Source organism: Amia ocellicauda, chromosome 10 (assembly GCF_036373705.1).
Source record: "Amia ocellicauda isolate fAmiCal2 chromosome 10, fAmiCal2.hap1, whole genome shotgun sequence".
Classification (NCBI taxonomy): Eukaryota; Metazoa; Chordata; class Actinopteri; order Amiiformes; family Amiidae; genus Amia; species Amia ocellicauda.
Genome location: NC_089859.1, coordinates 9,616,376 through 9,632,279, shown reverse-complemented (window position 1 = coordinate 9,632,279; position 15,904 = coordinate 9,616,376). Strand labels below are relative to the sequence as shown.

Sequence of the window (15,904 nt, the reverse complement as noted above, 5' to 3'; positions counted from 1 at the left end):
AAAAGAACAAATCAGCAACAGGTACAGACTCGCCAGCCACACAATTATTTAAGTAGTGAATGATCTAAAACACGGTTTCTCTGCCTTTTGTTTACCCGCCTTAACATCCCCCTCCACCCAATCCTATCTCCCTGTTATGTGTGGACTGGTGATGTCTATGGGTTCCAGACTTCAGGCAGTCATTGACTGCAAAGGATTGACTGCATTCATGATTATGTTAGTTTGTCCAAATACTTTTGAGCCCCTAAAATTGTGGGGACCACATATAAAAATGGGTGTAAATCCTACACCGTTCACCCAGTTTGGATGTAACTACCCTCAAATTAAAAATGAAAGTCTACATTTAAAGAAAATATTGATTGTTTCCTTTCAAATCCATTGTGGTGGTGTACAGAGCCAAAATGATGACAATTGTGTCACTGTCCAAATATTTATGGACCTAACTGTATAACATATTTCCTTCCCCTGAAATGATAATCCCTACATTAACATAACCTAAATAGATAGAGAGGGTAGACTGCCTCAACATTGCACTAATCCCAAAGGTAATTATTCTGTTCCTCGCTTCCAGGGTTAGAATTATCTATAACAGGTGTCAAACTCAAGGCCCGTGGGCCGAATACGGCCCCCCAATGGTTTTAATCCGGCCCCTGTAAAGGTGGTGTATCATTAAGTAATTAGGCCCGCGACAACTCCCACCACCCATTGCGAATATCATTGGTGCGAGGTAGGGTTTTAACAGCCAATCACAGGCTGAGTTACTGTGCACGCTCCTGTTTTCAGTAATCTACAATAAACTCAACTCAAAATGTCCAAGAAAAATCGACAAGGAAGGTTGAGTGTTTCAGGAAAGGTGGGAGTGGGAATATCTGTTTGTGGAGCACAGTTTAAAACCTGCATGCCTCGTTTGTAAGGAGAGTTTAACCGTGATTAAATAATTCAGTATACGGCGGCACTACGAGACTAAACACAAAGAGAAGTGTGGGTGTTTGGAGAGAGCAAAGAGAGCACAAAGTGGCTGAATAATAAAAAAAAACATATTCAAAAGCGCAAAAACAGAGAGCGATGCTGCTGTTAAAGCCAGTTACATGGTATCCCAAGAAATTGCCAAAACATCAAGGTGTTTCTCTGAGGGTGCTTTTTAAACAACTGTATGCTTAATGTCAGTGATGTAGTGTTCAGACAAAAAGCATTTGTTTGCAAATGTCAGTCTCTCATGAAATACCATTCCCGAGAGAGTAGATGATTTAGCTGCTAATCTCAAAGACCGGGGCGTAGTACTCACAACGGTGTTTGAGCTACGGGGAGAAATCACGTTTTCTGCAAGAAAAAGGGAGGCAAATATCAGAGCTCTCGGATGAAAGCTGGCTGTGCGATCTTGCATTTCTATGTGAGGTTACTGAACATCTTAACACATTAACTGTGAAGCTACAGGGCAGTAAACAGGTCATAGCAGAGATGTATGACAGTGTGTAAGCATTTCAGCTTAAATTATGTTCATGGGAGAAACAAATGCAGCAAGGAAACGTTTTCCATTTCCCGACTTGCCATCCATCTCTAACTCTCTCAGATGTCACTATTCCCAGTGCTGGATTCGTTGCAAAACTGAACTTGTTGGGTAAAGAATGAGCGCTGCTTCTCGGAGTTTAACAAACAGCAATTCAGTTTCCAGCTTTTCTCCAGCCCGTTTGGTGCTGATGTGAACACTGCTCCAGATGGGATTGATCGAGTTGCAATGCAATGATACACTGAAGGCGAAGTTCAGTTCCATTGGCGCTGCGGTTTTAGCCCTTATTACCAGTGCCGTTACCACAGACCTGCCTGCACAAGTCCTCTCAATGTTTGAAGTGCAGACCTGTGCGAACAGCTGTTTCACTGATGAAGCTCAACAAATCCCCCCAAAGATGACTGAATGACAGGCATCTACACTGCATACTGAAGAGCGCTTCAGCACAAGACCTTACACTGGACATTGACAACTAGTCTCACGAAAAAGGCCTCAGGTCTCTTCCACAAATTAACCCCATCAGAGCAGCAATTAGTTCAGATGTGTGTTTTGGATAATCGTAATTGTTAAAGATTAAGTATAATTTTAACTAATTAAATTTAGAATGTTGTGAATTTTGTTGAAACGACAGTGATTTATAAATAGGGACGAGCAAATATTTATGCGGCCCTCGAATGAAACTTGAAATTATCATATGGCTCGTGGTAAAATTGAGTTTGACATCCCTGATCTATAACATTTAGGAAGTTTCAGGAAAGTGGGTTGTGCCATAACACATGATCCGGTGCAGGTGCAGGTGCCGGTGTAGGCTCCAGCACCCTTGGAAGTGTAGACTCTGTTGGTGGTGGTGCAGAGTGGGCTGATGTCGGTGCTGACTTGTCCCAGTGGTGTGTCAGCTCACTTGTGAAGGTGAGCTCTGTTACCTCTGCCTCAGGGATTGTACCTGCAGGTTCTCGAGGGAGTAACTGATCAACATGCCTTCGCCAAGTTTGGTTGTCTCGTGTGCAAACTCTGTATAAAACAGTTCCAGTCTTTTGAAGAACAGTTGCTTGTGCCCACTTTCTTCTGCTAAAAACCTAGGAGTCACCCTTTCCACTGGCTCCCAATACTGGCACACATTCAGTTCAAGACACTGACCCTCACCTACCGCTGTCTTGACCACACTGCACCAAGCTACCTTCAGTCCCTCATCTCCCCATACATTCCCTCCAGACCACTGCGGTCTTCTGGTGCCAGAAGACTATGCCTCCTCTCCACTCCCATTCCTCCATCCTTCTCATCCTTGGCCCCTAAGTGGTGGAACGACCTTCCCATTGAAGTCAAGAAGTCTTGACCTCCTTCTGGCGCTTACTCAAAACACATCTTTTCAGACAGTACTTGAAATGTAGTCATTTACTCTCCTGTAAGATAGCACTTTACAACGTTTTATCATACTTCTTGCCTTGCGTTACTAGTACTCATTATTTTGATCTCCCCTATGCTCCCTTTCATTGGCCCTTGACTGTGACCTAACATCTTGTCTGCACTCAGCTTTTACAATCCAGGATCTAAGACCTCCATATATTGTATACACTTGTGTAATTTGGAATTTGTAAAACGTATTTTGCGTTGAATTGCACTGTATTATGTAAATTTTAATTTGTAATGTTTTATGGCTTGTACTGAACTGTATTTTTGCACTTTGTATTGCATTTATATTTTGTAAGTTACCCTGGATAAGGGCATCTGCTAATAAATAAATAAATAAATAATAATAATAATAGTAATAATAATAATAATAATTTTTTGTTTTCCTTTTCCTTACTGTAGATATTTAAAAGAAAGAGAATAGGAAGCACTTGTTGCACATTGAATTTGTGTTACTATGGAGTACTGGGGTGCTTTGTCTTATTGAGCATGTCCACCTTGAGTATGTAATGGGTTGTGAAGTGTATTTGAAAAAAGGGTAATGTGTAAAACAGTATGTTACTAACTTAGTATATATGGGAAGTGCACACTACCTAGTACAATCCTTTATTAAAATGGCCATAGGTCAAGGTTACCCTTAAGAGATTTTTGTTTTTTTATCTGAGTAACATACGGCTGCCACAGGCTCAATGGCTCAGCATTCAGTCACACAACAATATGAACAATGGAAGAATCTACTTACTTTCGGAGGTAAATGCCGTGTATGGACTCTTGAGAGCTTTTTTATTTTTACTGACAAAGTATGCATATCACTTTACTCAAGTTAGTGCTTTATATTAACAACAAACATTATAATACCCATCATCCTTAGCATTAGAACTACCCCATAGTACATACAGTGAGGGAAAAAAATATTTGATCCCCTGCTGATTTTGTACGTTTGCCCACTGACAAAGAAATGATCAGTCTATAATTTTAATGGTAGGTGTATTTTAACAGTGAGAGACAGAATAACAGCAAAAAAATCCAGAAAAACGCATTTCAAAAAAGTTATACATTGATTTGCATGTTAATGAGGGAAATAAGTATTTGACCCCTTCGACTTAGTACTTGGTGGCAAAACCCTTGTTGGCAATCACAGAGGTCAGACGTTTCTTGTAGTTGGCCACCAGGTTTGCACACATCTCAGGAGGGATTTTGTCCCACTCCTCTTTGCAGATCCTCTCCAAGTCATTAAGGTTTCGAGGCTGACGTTTGGCAACTCGAACCTTCAGCTCCCTCCACAGATTTTCTATGGGATTAAGGTCTGGAGACTGGCTAGGCCACTCCAGGACCTTAATGTGCTTCTTCTTGAGCCACTCCTTTGTTGCCTTGGCTGTGTGTTTTGGGTCATTGTCATGCTGGAATACCCATCCACGACCCATTTTCAATGCCCTGGCTGAGGGAAGGAGGTTCTCACCCAAGATGTGATGGTACATGGCCCCGTCCATCGTCCCTTTTATGCGGTGCAGTTGTCCTGTCCCCTTAGCAGAAAAACACCCCCAAAGCATAATGTTTCCACCTCCATGTTTGACGGTGGGGATGGTGTTCTTGGGGTCATTCCTCCTCCTCCAAACACGGCGAGTTGAGTTGATGCCAAAGAGCTCGATTTTAGTCTCATCTGACCACAACACTTTCACCCAGTTCTCCTCTGAATCATTCAGATGTTCACTGGCAAACTTCAGACGGGCCTGTACATGTGTTTTCTTGAGCAGGGGGACCTTGCGGGCGCTGCAGGATTTCAGTCCTTCACGGCGTAGTGTGTTACCAATTGTTTTCTTGGTGACTATGGTCCCAGCTGCCTTGAGATCATTAACAAGATCCTCCCGTGTAGTTCTGGGCTGATTCCTCACCGTTCTCATGATCATTGAAACTCCACGAGGTGAGATCTTGCATGGAGCCCCAGACGGAGGGAGACTGACAGTTATTTTGTGTTTCTTCCATTTGCGAATAATCGCACCAACTGTTGTCACCTTCTCACCAAGCTGCTTGGCGATGGTCTGGTAGCCCATTCCAGCCTTGTGTAGGTCTACAATCTTGTCCCTGACATCCTTGGACAGCTCTTTGGTCTTGGCCACGGTGGAGAGTTTGGAATCTGATTGATTGATTGCTTCTGTGGACAGGTGTCTTTTATACAGGTAACGAGCTGAGATTAGAAGAGTCCCTTTAAGAGAGTGCTCCTAATCTCAGCTCGTTACCTGTATAAAAGACACCTGGGAGCCAGAAATCTTGCTGATTGATAGGGGATCAAATACTTATTTCCCTCATTAACATGCAAATCAACTTTTGTGAAATGCATTTTGCTGGATTTTTTTGTTGTTATTCTGTCTCTCACTGTTAAAATACACCTACCATTAAAATTATAGACTGATCATTTCTTTGTCAGTGGGCAAACGTACAAAATCAGCAGGGGATCAAATACTTTTTTCCCTCACTGTACATACTCAGCCCCAATATATAAACCCCCCTTAAAAACCAAAATAAAAAGTAAAAAGTAACCGTTATAATCACGTTTTACAAATAAACAATTTGAGACAATAAACATTACCGCTTTATTTGACAAAATATTCAATTCGATAGGTATCATTACAGCACTTTATTCTATAGAGTTAGAGTATATAAAAAGTATATATAAATATCAGTTTTCAAGGCTTCAGCTGTCATTAAGGAGAACATCACTGCAGATTACATACTGAGGATGTGGCTCTACTGTTCTACTTGTACTTTTATTTTTAAAAATTGGATGAAGAGGATCATGCTGCACAATTGCTCCATCTTTTCTCACCTACAACATAACAACCCATCTTGTGTACTGCTCAGGGTGCCAGGCAGGAGAAAGTTTTACAGAAGTTCCAGTGCCAAATGTGCAGTTTATAGGATACATTTTAAAAGAAGGAAAATTAAAACTAGAAAAATTATGACTTTATTATCCTACATTACTTACAATATATTCAATTAATCACCATGCCCCCCTTGGAAGGTCTTCTGTAATTCCTGTGATGTCAAATATTGTTAAAATGTCACTGGATACATATGCACTTAATTTATGACTTAACCCCACTCAATACAGGGTTGATCTCAATCTTATAACCATTTAAATTGCAATGTATTAAAAATGCTCTGCACGGTAGCTCGAAAGCCATTCCACAATGTCTGTATAGCGAAAGAGCTGGTTCTTGCACCGCTTTGCCACCCCAGCTAACCACACCACAGGAAGCTGAAGCAGAATTTATAACAAGAGATTGGCTTGCTAGATTGTCTTTGCTTTTTATTTATTTCATCTCAATAAGAATCAGTTGTATTCTTTTTGGAGCTTCTTCTAGTAGGGAAACAGCAAGGTTTTATTATTTGGGGAGGCTTGGCTAACCTTGAGAAGGATGATTGTTATACAGTGGTATGCATCCACAGTATTACAGACCAAATCTGAGACAGGGTGGATCTAGCGAAAGGATTTAAACCAGGGATGTCAAACTCAATTTTACCACGAGCCATATGATAATTTCAAGTTTCATTCGAGGGCCGCATAAATATTTACTCGTCCCTATTTATAAATCACTGTCGTTTCAACAAAATTCACAACATTCTAAATTTAATTAGTTAGAATTATACTTAATCTTTAACAATTACGATTATCCAAAACACACATCTGAACTAATTGCTGCTCTGATGGGGTTAATTTGTGGAAGAGACCTGAGGCCTTTTTTCGTGAGACTAGTTGTCAATGTCCAGTGTAAGGTCTTGTGCTGAAGCGCTCTTCAGTATGCAGTGTAGATGCCTGTCATTCAGTCATCTTTGGGGGGATTTGTTGAGCTTCATCAGTGAAACAGCTGTTCGCACAGGTCTGCACTTCAAGAGCTCTGATATTTGCCTCCCTTTTTCTTGCAGAAAACGTGATTTCTCCCCGTAGCTCAAACACCATTGTGAGTACTACACCCCGACCCAGCCAGCGCACTTCTGTGTGTTCAGGCAAATCGCCACATTCAACGTTAAGCTCCTCAAGGGATGCCTGGAATTTATGGTGATTTAAACCTCTAGTCCTGATCAAATTTAGTTTTTGTTACTGTGTGCATTACATGATTCATATTCAGCACCTTCACACACAATGTTTCCTGGTGTAGATTGCAGTGATAAGTTGTCAGTGTCCCAGGACAGTTTTACTCCTTTATTGGCATCCTAGCATGCAGACCTGCTTTCTCACCACACAGCCCAGGTACTCCTCTATGCTCAGACTCACTCATTTCTTCATTCGGTTCATGCATCTCTCAGCTGAAAGATGTAATTTGCTGTGGTGGTGCCATGCATTGCTGCAACATCCAAAAGCTCTTCAGTAACATTTAGATCCGAATTTACCCCCCCGGATAAAAACAGATAACTGGGCTATGTCAGTTATGTCAGTGCTCTCGTCAGCAGCAGGCAAGTATGCAATGAAATGACTTGCTTTTTCGGCTAGCCTTTTGTAGTTTTCACATGCAAATTCCTCATTCACAAGCTGTCACAGGCCTAATTACTTAATGATACACCACCTTTACAGGGGCCAGATTAAAAATATTGGGGGGCCATATTTGGCCCGCGGTCCTTGAGTTTGACACCCGTGATTTAAACAAATACATGTGTTTCCCACTGCCTCATCAGATAGTCTAATGCCTTAAATCATTAGAATGATCCTGGAGCCATAGGCCCATTTTAATAAATCCTTAACATCATGTTAAAGTTAGCTCCCCCTTTTAATTTAAAGATGTAATGGTTAAATGAAAAAGAAGCAGTGACACTTTCCCATCAGGTGTTAAAAGACTTTATGAATATGGCCCACAGCGTGTCTAGTTACTGTAGTGTCAAAGGGATGCATTGTAGGAGTCTTGATTGATGCAAGGGTTTATATTGTGAGGGGATGGAGAATACCATATTGATGCATCCAGGACTTGCTGATAGCTGCAGCTTAAAGCAAGCTGCATCAGCTGTAGATTAAGTCACCACAGAAGCAGCATCAAGATGTATTCATCACCTCTGTTCTGTTTTTTTCTTTTTTTTGGGCAAGGTGTTGTTATTGCTGCTAAATTCAAGATCATATAGTCTATACCTGACAACATATTTCCCATGTGCAAATGCAACCTGTTTCATTTATTCTTTTCTATTTTGTCTATAAATAAATTAATAGTACCAGCTTTCATCTCCTTATGGCCTTTTATATACATTTATTTTATTTTGTATTTGCATTTAAAATAACTAGCATAGCATACATCCCAGTGTAATTATTAATCTTGTTTTATGTTTGTGACAAAATATGTACCAATAGGCCTACATTTTGCAATACAATATTTATAATATATTATAAAATAAGAAATTAAACTGATTTGAACTTGGCAAACAAGTTGGAAAATACACTCCAATTTCATAGAAATTATCTTCACTGAACATCATTTTTTTGTCTTTGTCTACTCAAGTCTATTCACTTTCCACACTATACTTTTTGATAATATTAAAGATGAGTTATATTTAAATCAATTTTGTTTCTCATTACAAAATAACAAAATAAAGTTAAAGTATTACATCTATTTCCATGTTATAAGCAGTCGGTTAATATTGTTTGGAGTTAAACCCAGTGACTTCCTGTAATACATATTATATATATAGCCCACTAGCTGTCTTTTGCACGTAGTTATCTATCAGTCCAACTTGTCATTTGCCCATGACTTAAGTGCTCTCATATTTCCGTAATAAAGACCAGAAGATAATTTACCACTGCACAATTCAGGAGAATGTAAGTGCTTATTTATTTTATTTGCATGCTTTAAGAAAAGAATGAAAGCTCTGAAACACATTTACTCTCTTAAAGGTTTATGCGTTTAATGCATGTCTGCGTGCACAAATAATTTTCAAAGGTGCATGCTATAAATATATTCTGCCATACATAAATATATTTAAATCGGCAATAATTTGATCCACCAGTATTTTATAAGTAATTTATATATATTTGCCTTGTCTTGTAGGAAACTGCAAAACAAATAGTTTCAACAGGAGATAAAGATTTAACCTGTTGTCAAAGCATTTACATTTAGAGTTCTACATACAATGTATTATTTTTGTTTAAAAATGCTGTAGGAAGTTCTGTGTGAAAAATGTTCAATATAGTTTAACCAAACCAGATTTTCCACTGTAGGCAAATATTAAATCAAATGCCAGAATAGTTTTTGTTATCAAAAAAATCAATGATCAATGTCTGAATCAAACTGACTCCGGTTGACAGAAGCAAGGTGTGTCCTACTTTTCAGTGCAGCTTTATTATGAGGTGAGTTTGCTTTGCCCATTCGTTTTGCTGTGATAGTAATTTATTCTTGAAACATTAAGCTTTTGAAGTCTAAATTGATTAATATATCACATTTGTGTTTTATAGTGAATGCTTCACAGAATGGAGTTGTCAGCACAGATGTCTTTCAGCAATGCATCGTGTCCCGAGTACCAGTATACAAAGATTTTCATTGTGTGGTTCAGCATATTTTACAGCATTATCTGCATTGTTGGGATAACAATGAACACCCTGGGTTTGTATACGATTTGCAAGGGGATGACGAAGACCACGTCCACGTTACTTTATCTAATCAACTTGATTCTGGCCGATTTACTGTTTGCCATTGTTCTACCACTGAGGATAGTTTACTTTGCCATGGGTTTGAACTGGAAACTGGGGGAAATCATGTGCAGACTTTATGGATATCTCTTTTACGTCAATATTTACACCAGCATTAATTTCATGGTGTGCATAAGCGTTGATCGCTGCTTGGCAGTGTTTCAGCCTCTTGAACTGCATAAGTTTCGAAAGATTTCTTTTGCAAAATGTGTCTGTGTCTTTGTGTGGATCTTTACTTGTGCTACAAATGGCGTCATCTTTTTCCTTCCCAACATCTACATACAAAATGGCACGGTGGCACTGTGCATGGAGATATCCAATGTTGAAAATAACCCAAAATTCTCAGGACAAATTCTGACTGCAGTCATATTTTCATATTATATACCCTTTCTCATTCTCTTCTGCTGTTACTGTTGTGTGGGAGTGAAGCTGTGCAAACTGTCCAGAAATCCAGTAAGCAGCAGCTCGGGAAGATCCCACAGGAAGTCTCTAAGAATGGTCATAGCTGTCCTGCTTGTATTCATTGTCTGCTACACACCATACAATATCACCCTGACCCAGCACATGATCAAGATACTAAGGGGGAATGTTTCTTGCGATGATAAAAATAGTTTCAAGCTGTATCTCCAAAGTACTATGTCTGTGATGAACTTGAGCTTCATCCTTGATCCCTTTATATACTTTGCATCATTCAAGTTTCAGCTGTCCTTTCTTTTTAAGTGCAGAGAAAATGAGTCAGATATTAATTTGTCATCTGCATCAAAAAAAGCATCTGCCACAGAGCAGAACTGTTCATCTGACTAGGATTACTCCAGAACAAATGTATGCAAATGTGTATGTATCTGTAGAAGCATATGCTGTTTTTGTCATTTATCATTCTGCATAAACTCTCAACCTTAACACACATGTGTCATTCTGCACATAATAGCAACAGCAAGGCTTACTGGGGCTTCACAATTTGAAGAACAAGATAGATCCTAGAGACCCTGTCCTAGATAACGATCTTTTAGTTTAAGAGTAATCAAGTCCGGTGGAAAGTACCCACCCAGACATTTCCTAATAAAAATATAACTTTATGATTGATCGCCATTTGCATCTGTATATCTGCTTGCTCCAATAGAAAGGGAGAGGAACTGCCCTCTCCCATGGTTAATGCCCCTTCAGACGGGTGATAAAACTGTTTGTTACCAGGAAATGGTGAGTGTGGGCTTAACTAGCTGCATGGTCTTTGTGTGCATCCACTCGAATAAAGCTGATTGACTGAAATAATTTCTAACAGTTTGGTGTCTCATCTGGGATCTCACCATGACAATGAACTTGATGGCTTCCACAAATCCAAAGAAGGTATGTTTGCATTAGAACCCCAGTAGATTATTTAGATTGGATTCTCAGGGCATGGGTTCAGGGTTATGGGTGGGATACCAGATTTTGTAAGAATGTGTTATGCTAGAAAGGTACTAGAAGTTTGCAGTTACATTGGAAGGAGGTTCCTAGAAGAAAATAAAGGGTATGCTGGAGGAAATTAGAAACTTTGTGCCGTGCTCACTGAGTAGTTAAGTGGCATTGCCTATTGCATGGAAAAATATACATTCCCCTGCCCCCTCACACATAGCTGACAGACAGACACCCACAAACACACTGCAGCCTTATTTTGTATCATTGCAGTTTGATTTCAACTCATTGTGGTCACTATGAAAGCAGAGGTAGAGAACTTGAACTTCACCACTTCACACCTTAGTGTTAAAAGGCTATAACAGTAAGCTTCACAACCCAACACGTAATTGTGTGTGTTGTTTTGTTTATCACAGTACACAACTGCACTATACTGTGTTTTTGCAACATTAAACTGTTGTTACCACAGTACACCGCATCACACTACTCTGATTTTAGCATGGTACACCTCACTACTTTTAATGTGTTTTTGCCACACAAAACAATACTGCTTTTTACTACGTTTTTACCATGGTCGCAACTACAACTCAGATTGGGCTGGGTCTTTTGAGACGCCAGCCTCAGGGCACACTTTTTTGCCACGGTGCTCAGTCTGCTGCAGAGGTGATAAGATCTGTCTCAGGGTTTCAACCTTCATCCTCAGACTTACAGTTCTCACACCCAAGACTATATTATATATCTTTATCCCCATCCTCCTCCTCCTCTTCCTCATCAGCCAATATTGATCAAATGCTGGATGAAGGCCTCCCCAAGATGTTTCCACTTGCTTCAGTCTACAGCTTCCATTTTCCATGTCACAGCTACAAATTTTATATACTTTAAGTTTATATGTATATTAATTTCACTGACCTGAATCAAATTAATCAAGTCATTAAAATGAATCATACTGCCCTTCACAAGTAGACATTCATGCAATGATTTCCACCGCACATATAGTCACAAATATGTAATTTTAACCAATGTCCACTAGATGTCTCTAGTTTACAAGTTGTTCAGCTTTCAGTTGTTTTACAAAATCAGTTAATGAAAGCAAACTTCCATTTGATAAAATAGCAATGGAAAAGACTTATCCCCCTAACAGAATGACTTGCTGTTGTGTGCCTATTTCATGTACAATACAAAATATTTTCTCCAAAAAATAAGCAGGCTGTAATTTCTTGAGAAGTTTTTGTTTTCTCAACTCCTACTCACTTTCTAACACTTTATTCAAACCAGACTGAATATATTTAAGACACTGCAAATGATATTAAACACTGTGGACATCACTCATCAGATATGAATAATAATAATGTCATTTATGTGAATACCAAAATGTTAACACATATCATTAAATAATCAGACAGATACTTGGTTATTATTAAAAGTCGAGGATAATTTATAATTTTTGAACGTGGTATATATTATTATTATTTAGCCTATTTATGTATGTATTGGAAGACGTCCTTATTCAAGGGCGGGCATTCACTACAATCAATCAAACAGCACAGCATTCATAATGCACTAAAGCTTTCATTTCTATATATATATATATATATATATATTAAAGGTGAATTGAGTGCATGCATCTCCTTCGTTGAAGTCCTTTAGTCGATCACAAACTGAACTGAGCAATTTAGCCATATCAGCGGAAAAAGACCAATGCACTTTTTTTTAGATCGTATTGTCGTGTTTGTTTTTTGCAGGAATCAATCAAAAACAAACTGCAACGCTTTTAAGCGACTTGGCGACACTGGATTCCTCTGTCGCGTTTGGAGCTGGTGCCCAGGCCCAGGCGGGAGCATCACCCCCCTCTCCCCTCCAGGCGAGGAGGATGCTGCAGCCCTGTGGTCCCAGACCGAGCCCTGCCTCGTCATAGCCCCGCCGCCACTGGCCCACACTGCCGTCTGACAGCGCCTGCGAGCGGGCGGGCGGTGACTTCTCCTCCCCAGCAGGGCTTCGCTACTCGGCATGCTGCGCCTCTCTTTTCCAAAAAGGTAGACACAACTGGATACAAACATGTCCGAAGTGAGGAAATTCACCAAAAGGCTGAGCAAGCCTGGCACGGCGGCGGAGCTGAGGCAGAGTGTGTCTGAAGCGGTGCGCACCTCCGTCATTGTGGTAAGAGCCGCTCAACCCGGAGCCAGCGCCTGCATGTGCCCTCGCACAGAGCTGCCCTGGCAGTGGCTCCAATTAACCTGTCATGCTAACATATTATTAGGCCTACTCCTGCTTTTCTCACTGGGTTTAGCTGTTGTATCCGTGTGAATGGCAATACTTATCTGTCCATGCCTCAGCCAGGTCGAGTTTGTGTCATGTAATGATGTATGCATGCATTGTGCACAACACTTAGTCTGCATTTTCGTGATGCACTAACCGTAAGTCGTCGCCTCTCTTTGTTCATAGGGGCTGTTTTATTTCCTTCTTCTGAAAAAGGCTGTCATTGTAACCACAGCTATTGTCGTTGTGTATTTCCTGTGCTGGTCGTGCTGCTGTGTGTGGTCGCATTGGGGCAGGACTGTGAGTTAAACCCGTCCTCACCCAGGGCTTCACCTGGGCACTTTCAATGTATCTGCTGGAAATGACCGCTTGTTATATCCTCGCTGTGTAGACACATGGTTTCAGTAACATTGTGTGCGTCCTGGAGCACAGCGGCTGCTTTTGTCTTTTGTCTCCTTTTTGTATACTACAGTATACCGTACTGATGCTTTTCTAAATAATTAAGTATTATTACTTTTTGTTGGTGCCCCGCATGCACTGAATGCAAATCGGTCACTTCTGCTTTTAACCGGAACTTCAATATTGTATGACGAGACCCGAGAGGCTTGTTCCCCCTTTCTGCAGGATGGGCTCTTCTTATTCTGTGTATCTGGACACTCATACCAAGGTCATTTATTTTCTCTGGGCCAAAAAGAGAGAAAAATAGACGGGTCGTTTCACACGGGGTTGTAGTTTATAGATGCCTTTATATGTGTCTGTTTGACAAGAGCTATAGTGTTACAAAGAAACAGTTCATATGAAATCAAAGATGCTTCCTTAATAACGCACATGGCTTGGCACATTTTTCTGGATCTTGTGTTAGATATGAGTTATTCATGATCAGCCTCAGGAATTACAAATTTTGATTCAATCAGATATAGTCAGTATATACAATTATACAGCTAGAAGGATCTTCGCTTAAGTGAGAGTATGTATTTGAAAAAAAAAAGGGCGATTTCATTTGTCTCAAGGACAGTTTTGTTATGGAGCAACAATAGTAACACCAATGATTTTCATTCTGTAGTGTGAGAAACATCCTTTTGTATAAGTCCTCTTGTATATTATTTTGTATTGTTATTATTTTGGGTGGCATTATTCAGCAGTAAACCTTAGCTTTAAGTGACAAGGAGGCATGTAGTGCTGTGTTGGGACTGAAAAACGCAGAATGGAAAAGATACCCAAGGAAGTATTTGGAAGTTGAAGACATTCATTAAATCAATGTAAGTGGATGTCTCGTACAACACATTTATAAGTGGAGTTTTTTTTAATCTGCTATAACCACTAAAGCCAGAAATGTTATAATTGACTACTTGCCAAAAGTGCAATTTCAGGTTTTAGACAATCTACATGAAAATGGCCAGGGATGTTACTGTAATTGTGTTGGATCCAAAGAGAAGAGAAGCCCATTTTAGTGTCCTTTAATTAGACACATGGGGAATCACTCACAGTATAATCCTGCACCTCTTTTGCTGTAGTATCTACATTTATTGTTAAACCAATCTAAACCCATGTGACTTAATTCTCAACTTTTGGGGAAAAATGTGTCACACAAATAAATAAATAAAAGTAATAATGTATGTGTCCATGGTATTTATATTCTATTTTTGTTTTTTGTGTACAGAGCTACATACGTTGTCAGTTATCCACAGCCTGTATTGAACATTGATATTCATTGGCATATTATGAATATTTATTAATAGATTTGACCTGGGTCCAGGACACTTTTTTTAAATCTTGTTTGCTCTGGTGAATACAAATTAAAATCATATGCTGGGATGAAACTATAACTTTATGGAGAACCATAACCAAAAGTTTCTACAGCACAAAGCTCAAATCTCCACAATCCTTTCTTCAAGCTCAGAAGGAAGACCTTTAACAAATAAGGTCTGCTTAATTTATACCATTTCCTAGAGATAAAACAGTTGTCCATTGATATATACAGTGAGGGAAAAAAGTATTTGATCCCCTGCTGATTTTGTACGTTTGCCCACTGACAAAGAAATGATCAGTCTATAATTTTAATGGTAGGTGTATTTTAACAGTGAGAGACAGAATAACAGCAAAAAAATCCAGAAAAACGCATTTCAAAAAAGTTATACATTGATTTGCATGTTAATGAGGGAAATAAGTATTTGACCCCTTCGACTTAGTACTTGGTGGCAAAACCCTTGTTGGCAATCACAGAGGTCAGACGTTTCTTGTAGTTGGCCACCAGGTTTGCACACATCTCAGGAGGGATTTTGTCCCACTCCTCTTTGCAGATCCTCTCCAAGTCATTAAGGTTTCGAGGCTGACGTTTGGCAACTCGAACCTTCAGCTCCGTCCACAGATTTTCTATGGGATTAAGGTCTGGAGACTGGCTAGGCCACTCCAGGACCTTAATGTGCTTCTTCTTGAGCCACTCCTTTGTTGCCTTGGCTGTGTGTTTTGGGTCATTGTCATGCTGGAATATCCATCCACGACCCATTTTCAATGCCCTGGCTGAGGGAAGGAGGTTCTCACCCAAGATGTGACGGTACATGGCCCCGTCCATCGTCCCTTTGATGCGGTGCAGTTGTCCTGTCTCCTTAGCAGAAAAACACCCCCAAAGCATAATGTTTCCACCTCCATGTTTGACGGTGGGGATGGTGTTCTTGGGG

General features: G+C 39.9%; 2 protein-coding genes across 5 annotated transcripts in view; both read left to right on the top strand.

The window, feature by feature from the left end:
- The first annotated feature begins 9,351 nt into the window (after window positions 1–9,351).
- Window positions 9,352–10,913, top strand: LOC136759603 (G-protein coupled receptor 183). Its single transcript, XM_066714592.1, has one exon. It carries the CDS (start codon window positions 9,360–9,362, stop codon window positions 10,380–10,382), a length of 1,023 nt encoding a protein of 340 aa, XP_066570689.1. The 5' UTR covers window positions 9,352–9,359; the 3' UTR covers window positions 10,383–10,913.
- A 1,757-nt stretch (window positions 10,914–12,670) lies between these two features.
- Window positions 12,671–15,904, top strand: part of dock11 (dedicator of cytokinesis 11) — an 81,191-nt gene continuing 77,957 nt past the window's right edge. For 2 of the 4 annotated variants that reach the window (XM_066714929.1, XM_066714927.1), the window contains exon 1: window positions 12,671–13,127. In XM_066714929.1, coding sequence (XP_066571026.1) covers window positions 13,026–13,127 — 102 coding nt within the window. In that variant the 5' untranslated portion in view covers window positions 12,671–13,025. The remainder of the gene's footprint in view (window positions 13,128–15,904) is intronic. The other 2 variants (XM_066714926.1, XM_066714925.1) reach the window with 1 other exon arrangement.